The sequence below is a fragment of the Archocentrus centrarchus genome, chromosome 2 (genome assembly GCF_007364275.1).
Source record: "Archocentrus centrarchus isolate MPI-CPG fArcCen1 chromosome 2, fArcCen1, whole genome shotgun sequence".
Lineage (NCBI taxonomy): Eukaryota > Metazoa > Chordata > Actinopteri > Cichliformes > Cichlidae > Archocentrus > Archocentrus centrarchus.
In genome coordinates this window covers 4,689,491-4,696,785 of record NC_044347.1, presented here as the reverse complement: position 1 = coordinate 4,696,785, position 7,295 = coordinate 4,689,491, and the positions used below count along the sequence as shown (strand labels likewise).

The 7,295-nt window shown below is 47.2% G+C and overlaps 1 protein-coding gene across 1 annotated transcript in view; it reads right to left on the bottom strand.

Moving 5' to 3' along the window:
* LOC115796223 (NLR family CARD domain-containing protein 3-like) overlaps positions 1-7,295 on the bottom strand; it is an 18,354-nt gene continuing 11,059 nt past the window's right edge. Inside the window, exons 7-11 of the mRNA XM_030752521.1 lie at positions 5,438-7,214; positions 5,173-5,346; positions 1,628-1,801; positions 827-873; positions 1-652 (exon numbers count right to left, since the gene is read on the bottom strand). Coding sequence (XP_030608381.1) covers positions 93-652; positions 827-873; positions 1,628-1,801; positions 5,173-5,346; positions 5,438-7,214 — 2,732 coding nt within the window. The 3' untranslated portion in view covers positions 1-92. The remainder of the gene's footprint in view (positions 653-826; positions 874-1,627; positions 1,802-5,172; positions 5,347-5,437; positions 7,215-7,295) is intronic.

The following is a 7,295-nucleotide window of genomic DNA, read 5'->3' as shown; positions in this document are numbered from 1 at the left end:
GAATAATGGCAGCTTCCATCTTTAAAGGAGGAAGAAGTTTACAAGGAATCATTGAGAACAGTTTCAAACATCAACTGATTGAATCCATGAAGCTACTCCTGAACTACACACAGACTCACTGAGGAACCACGAGACCAGACTGTAAATCCAGGATAAAGAGGTTCAGTGAATGTGGTGTTGAAGGTGTGTAGGTGGATCAGAGTGTCAGAGGAGACTCTGTAGAAGGACAGAGTGCCAGCAGGACAGTCCACATACACTGCTACTCTGTTAGAGCCAGAGGAGGAGGAGGAGGAGGAGGAGGAGGAGGAGGAGGAGATGGATGTTTCTCTGTTGTTGTGTTTTACAGAGTAGTTTTGTTCACCAGAGCAGCTCAAACTCCAGGACTGATCATTGGATCCAAATTCACAGTCACTGCCTCCTTTCCTTCTGATTCTTCTGTAACTCACTGAAATATCAACTTCTCTTTCCCACTCGACCTCCCAGTAACAGCGACCAGTCAGACCATCTCTACACAGCAGCTGAAAACAATCAAACCTGTCTGGATGATCAGGATATGACTGAACCTTCTTCACATGTGTCACCTTCCTGTTGTTGTCAGACAGTTTGAGGTATCTGTAGACTGTGTTTGTGTCGATTGTGAGTTGACAGGAATCTGATGAGAGAACAAACACAATCCAGCTGCAGTTATTGATCCATCATCTGTTCATTGATTGACACTTTGATGATGACTCCTGACATCAGAGATGTGAATGAGTGATGTGACAGTTTGAAGATGGTTGAATGTGTGCTGCTTTGTTTTCATCAATCACATTAAAAACACACTTACACTTCCTCAGACCTGGGATCAGCCATCGGGCTCCAGCAGGCTCCGCCCTGAAAGGAGGAGGGGGGTCAGAGCAGCACAGTCTCTTTCAGCATGCACACATGGACATTACATTGCCCTAATCTACCCAGTTTATTATTCACACCTCATTAGTCCAAATAGGTCACATATCAAGCATAAAACATATTTTGGATTTCAAGGACAGATCCCTCTGAGTTTCTGTTTACTTTGACCTCTGTATTTTATTATGGAGTGGAGCAGCAAATGCATTGTCTTTCCATCCATGCAAAAGTACAAAAGAACCCACTATGTGGGATTTTGAATTCTTTCACCACACATCATGACCCAGAGAAACAGCATGACAAAGAAAATGAAGGTGTCTGTAAGTTCAATAATGAATATCTGTATACTCCACTCTGCATTTAATCATTAATTGATATTAATCTCTGGCTCTCTTCCACAGCATGTCTTTCTCTCCCCTCAGCCCAACCGGTCGCGGCAGATGACCCCCCCCCTCCCTGAGCCTGGTTCTGATGGAGGTTTCTTCCTGTTAAAAGGGAGTTTTTCCTTTCCACTGTCACCAAGTGCTGCTCATAGGGGGTCGTTTTGACTGTTGGGTTTTCTCTGTATTATTGTAGGGTCTTTACCCACAATACAAAGCGCCTTGAGGTGACAGTTTGTTGTGATTTGGCGCTATATAAATAAAATTGAATTGAATTGAATTGAATTGAATTGAATTGAATTGAATTAATCCTGTGGGCTGCAGTGCACATGTAAACATGTCTTATCAGCTACTTTCTGTACCTGAGACTGTCCAGTTTCCAGTGTGGATCCTTCAGTCCAGCAGAAAGAGCCTTCAATGCTGAGTCTCCTGGATTATTGTAGCTCAGGTCCAACTCTCTCAGATATGTGGGGTTGGAGGTCAGAGCTGAGACAAGAGATGCACAGCCTTCCTCTGAAATCATACAGCCTGAGAGACTACAGACACACAGAACAGACACGACAGAACAGACACGATAGATTATATAGAGAATTGGTACAAAACTAAAGCTCACTGTGTCATGGTCCTGGGCTGATGGCCCAGTGTTGTGAGTTCTTTTGGTGAGGTTCTGTCTTTGTTGCATGTTTCTGGTTGTGTTTAGTTTTCTTGCTGTTTAATTTCTCAGGTTGTTGTTGTTGTTGTTTGCTTTGTCCTTGGTTTTTAACGGTTTGCATTTTATTGTTCTGGTCTTCCCATGTCTTTGTGCTCCTTTGTCTGTTTCTCCCTGTGTCTTGATACCTTTTGTATTTAGCATCACTTCCTGTTTTATTTTGGCAGGTCTCGTGTTCACCGTGTGTTTTGAGTTTGGCTTCCTGTGTTATTGGTTTCACCTGTTGTTTCCACTTACCCTGATTTCCTGGCATGTGTGTATTTAAGGTCTCAGTGTTGTTTAGTTGCGTCCTTGTCTGTGTCTGCCTGACTCCTAATGTTGGCTTCTGCTGTGTGTTTTGGATTTTCAAGTTTTCATGTTTCTTGTGTAACTGGCTCCCGTCCAGTTTTTGGTATTCTTGAGTTTATTTAATAAAGTAAGTTAAACATTATTCAAGCCTCGTGGGTCTTGCATTGGGGTTCTCTGCCTTGCCTGCCGCACCAGCCGCGACAGCAGGACCCGACCCAGTATGGACCCTGCAGACCAAATTATTAGGGCCGTGAGTGTTGATGTGGGAGCTGCGGCTCGGTTCTAAAGGCGAGCCACAGTACATCAGCACCCGCGTGGCCCTGGGAGGGCCCGACTGGAGGAATAAGCCTCAGCGTCTCTGCTCTCCACCTTTGCCTCCAGTCCAAGCTTCCCCACAGCAGCTGCTGGCTACGACAGCTGCTGCACCTCCACCTGCAGTTACAGAGATCAAAGTGGGCAGGTATGTCTCCTTCCCACTTCAGTGGAATCCACCGCCCACATCACCTCCACCAGCCTGCTCTTCTCCTGCCGCCTTCCTGGCATGGATGTGGGATGGGGATGAAAAGCCTGCTGTCGCTACACCTCTGGTTCATACGGGCAGATGGAAGCGCAGCTCTCTGCGGTGAAAACAGCCGCCATCACCTGCCGCCTCTGAGAGTCTTGCTCAGCCCCAGCCTGGAGATGCCGCGCCGGCTGTGCAGCCACTGATCACAACCGCCGTCAGCCCTGTTTGTAAATTTCCTGGGCTATTCATGAGTGCTATGGCTCCCTCTGAAACTCCTGCTACACATAGCAATGCAAAAACTGAACCTCCTGAGACTGTGCTTAATAACTTGGCCTTTAATGGTAACAAGTTTGCTGAACCAGCCAAGAACTTGGATTTCACCTTTTCTGTTCCTATGCCAGACAAAGAAAGAGACAATGCATATGCTTCCTCTTAGACTGATCTTGGGGACATTAAAGTGAAGCAGGTTACTCATGATTGTGTGTTTGATTTATATGACGAATGGCTAAACCATCCCAGCGAGGAGAATAAGAGAGCCAGAATAAGAGAGCCAGAATAAGAGAGCCATTTCCTGCTGTCTAGATGAACTGGCGTCTAGTTTTCCTTATATCTCGGATTTCTTGCCTAAACTAATCAAAGACTTTGTGACTTAAATCATTCATTCGGAGGCACCAGTAACTTGCCCTGCACCTGTTTCAGTTTTGCGGGAAGGAGTGGCCATGGACTGGCCCGCTTCTGTTCCTGTTTTGTTTCTGCAGGTGGGGGCAATTAAAGACTGTTCTGGTTCTGAGCCTCACAGGGTGACAGGGAGCCCTCTTAAGCAGCCCCAGCAGTCAGAGGAGACAGCTGCGCACCCTGCCAAGTGCATCCCACAGTCACAACAGTATTCTGAGTCTACAGCTTCATCAATTCACAAATTGCCACAGTCTGCACCTCCACTTCAGAGTCTACAGCTTAAGTCCCCTCAGCTTCAGTCAGCCTTTTAGCTTCGGTCCCTTCTGCTTCATCCAGCCCTTTAGCTTCCCTCTTGCTCTCTGACGGGGACGGTCACATTCTATCTCTCTCCTGCCTCCCTGCCCTCCCCCATCTCTCCTGCTTGCTGTAAGAGCGTCTCTCACACACTGACCGAATAAGATTAAGATTAAGAAGCAACATGGATCTGGCAAACTGGGCCCTAAACACCACTGATTGAATTTTCTCCACTTTGAGATCGGGGAAAGGGGAGCCTGTGTGTCCAAGTGGAACAGACCCGGTCTGATACGTCTTCGATTCTTGGAGCTCGTGGAGACCTGTGTGCCTCTCAGCTCTGGCAGTTGAGGATGTCGAAAATGTTTACATATTCGGCTATTTGGTAACAGGAACTCTTCTGTCTGGGCTTGGAGGATACCTGATCTACCAGGAAATTAAGAAAATCTGGGCAGCAGTTCGACATCTGCTGAGACTGCAGATGGATGGGCTGTGCAGAGCCGTACAGATTCAGACTCAGAGCCTGTTGGACCTGAGCTGCAAGCTGGATGCGTAGTCCAGCTGAGAACGTGCTCGCAGGCAAAAGGGGTAAGATCTGGAGATAAAATTCGGTTCTGCTCGGCGATGATGGTAATTGAACAATTTAGATTATTAGATTTACTGATTGGGTTCCCCAGTGAAACTGAAGGCTGTTGAAAAATAACAAGCAGCCTGTTCCAAAACAACATCTGCATTATCAGGAATTCGGCTCCCTAGCCAGCCTTGAGGCTGGTAATCATATCTGGGACAATGTGTGACAGATTCTCATCCCCACAGCCCTATCTGTGATTTGTAGGAGGTGGATGTGGTGTACCATGGCCGCTGACGAACATCCATCGCTATCAGCGAACTGTTTTGACTAGGAGCTGGCATGTGGCTCCACAATGCCCTGACCCTCTTGTCTCCGCTAGAATCTTCCGAGCATCCACCTGCTCAGTAGCCCCAGTCATCAGAGGAGACGGCTGTGCACCATGCTCAGAAGCCTGAACATTTTGAATATCCAGACTCTTTCGAGTATCCTGCGACTCAGCAGCCCCAGGCTGTGACAGCAGCTGGCGTCGTGCTCATCTTCACCTCCGCCACCACTGGGACTGTGGCCGGCTTCCTGCTCATCTGCGCTGCCACTGCCGCTGGACCGCGGCCAGCCTCCTCCTCATCTTTGCCACTGCCACGGCCAGGACCATGGCTTGCCTCCTGCTTCGCCTCGTCACCACCACCGCTGACAGCCGCCAGAACTGCTTCAATGCTGCCCGTGACACTGTGGTCAACCCCTGGAACGGGATGTGTGTGTGTGTGTGTGTGTGTATGTGTACTAGTGCTAAGCTGGTAAGAAGACTGCTCAGCATTGTTAAAGCATTGTTCGTCATTAACAGGTAACGTGAGAATTTAGAAAAACTGACCTGAGAGTTTCCAATTTACAGTGTTGACTCTCCAAACCAGACAACAGCAGCTTCACACCTGAATCCTGCAGCTCGTTGTTACTCAGGAGAAGTTCTCTTAGATTAGAGGACTGGGAGCTGAGAACTGAGGACAGAGCTTCACAGCTTCTCTCTGAGAGGTTACATATACCAAGTCTGAAAAAATGAAAGCGTAAAAAAGTGTCTCTCGTGAACCATTAACAATGCATCTCAAAAATAATGGGTAGACCCAAAAATATACACTCACAGAGCTTTGTTGGAGGCTTTGACCACTGGCAGCAGCCTCAGCAGAGCCTCCTCTGAAGCAGAGTATTTCTTCAGGTCAAACACATCCAGATCTTCTTCTGATGACAGTAAGATGAAGACCAGAGCTGACCACTGAGCAGGAGACAGTTTATCTGTGGAGAGACTTCCTGATCTCAGGGACTGTTGGATCTCCTCCACTAGAGAACGATCATTCAGTTCATTCAGACAGTGGAACAGGTTGATGCTTTTCTCTGCAGACAGATTCTCATTGAGGTTCTCCTTGATGTACTGGACTGTTTCCTGATTGGTCTGTGAGCTACTTCCTGTCTCTGTCAGCAGACCTCGTAGGAGACTCTGATTGGTCTGCAGAGAAAGACCCAGGAGGAAGCGGAGGAACAAGTCCAGGTGTCCATTTGGACTCTGTAAGGCCTTGTTCACAGCACTCTGGTAGAAGTGTTGCTCTGTGTGGGAGGTTGATTGTTGTTCTTCCAGCAGATTGAGTCCAGAGTTGATGAAGGTCAGATGGACATGAAGAGCAGCCAGAAACTCCTGAACACTCAGATGGATGAAGCAGAACACCTTGTCCTGGTACAGCCCTCTCTCCTCTTTAAAGATCTGTGTGAACACTCCTGAGTACACTGAGGCTGCTCTGATATCGATGCCACACTCTGTCAGGTCTGATTCATAGAAGATCAGGTTTCCTTTCTGCAGCTGATCAAAAGCCAGTTTTCCCAGAGACTCAATCATCTTCCTGCTCTCTGGACTCCAGTGTGGATCTGTCTCAGCTCCTCCATCATACTTGACCTTCTTCACTTTGGCCTGAACCACCAGGAAGTGGATGTACATCTCAGTCAGGGTCTTGGGCAGCTCTCCTCTTTCTCTGGTCTTCAGCACATCCTCCAGAACTGTAGCAGTGATCCAGCAGAAGACTGGGATGTGGCACATGATGTGGAGGCTTCGTGATGTCTTGATGTGGGAGATGATCAAGCTGGTTTGCTTTTCATCATTAAATCTCTTATCGAAGTACTTCTTCTTTTGTGCGTCAGTGAACCCTTTAATCTCCGTTACCATGTCAACACACTGAGCAGAGATCTGATTGGCTGCTGCAGGTCGTGTGGTTATCCAGAGGTGAGCAGAGGGAAGCAGGTTCCCCCTGATGAGGTTTGTCAGAAGCACATCCACTGAGGTGGACTCTGTAACATCAGCCAGGATCTCAGTGTTGTGGAAGTCCAGAGGAAGTCGACACTCATCCAGACCATCAAAGATGAACACAACCTGGAAGTCTTCAAAGCTGCAGATTCCTGCTTCTTTGGTTTCAGTGAAGAAGTGATGAACAAGTTCCACCAAGCTGAACTTTTTCTCTTTCAGCATATTCAGCTCTCTGAAAGTGAATGGAAACATGAACTGGATGTCCTGGTTGGCTTTGTCCTCAGCCCAGTCCAGAGTGAACTTCTGTGTTAAGACTGTTTTCCCAATGCCAGCCACTCCCTTTGTCAGCACTGTTCTGATTGGTTCATCTCTTCCAGGTGAGCCTTTAAAGATGTCTTCTTGTCTGATTGGTGTTTCTGGTCTGTCTGGTTTCCTGGATGCTGTTTCAATCTGTCTGACCTCATGTTCATCATTGACCTCTGCAGCCCCTCCCTCTGTGATGTAGAGCTCTGTGTAGATCTGATTCAGAAGGGTTGGGTTTCCTGCTTTAGCGATCCCCTCAAACACACACTGGAACTTCTTCTTCAGGGTGGATTTGAGTTTTTGTTGACAAACTGCAGCAAGATGTCCTGAATGAAAACATAAAAACAAATCAATTAAACAATTAAGATTTTTTTTTATTATTATTATTATGGTTGGTCTCATGAGAC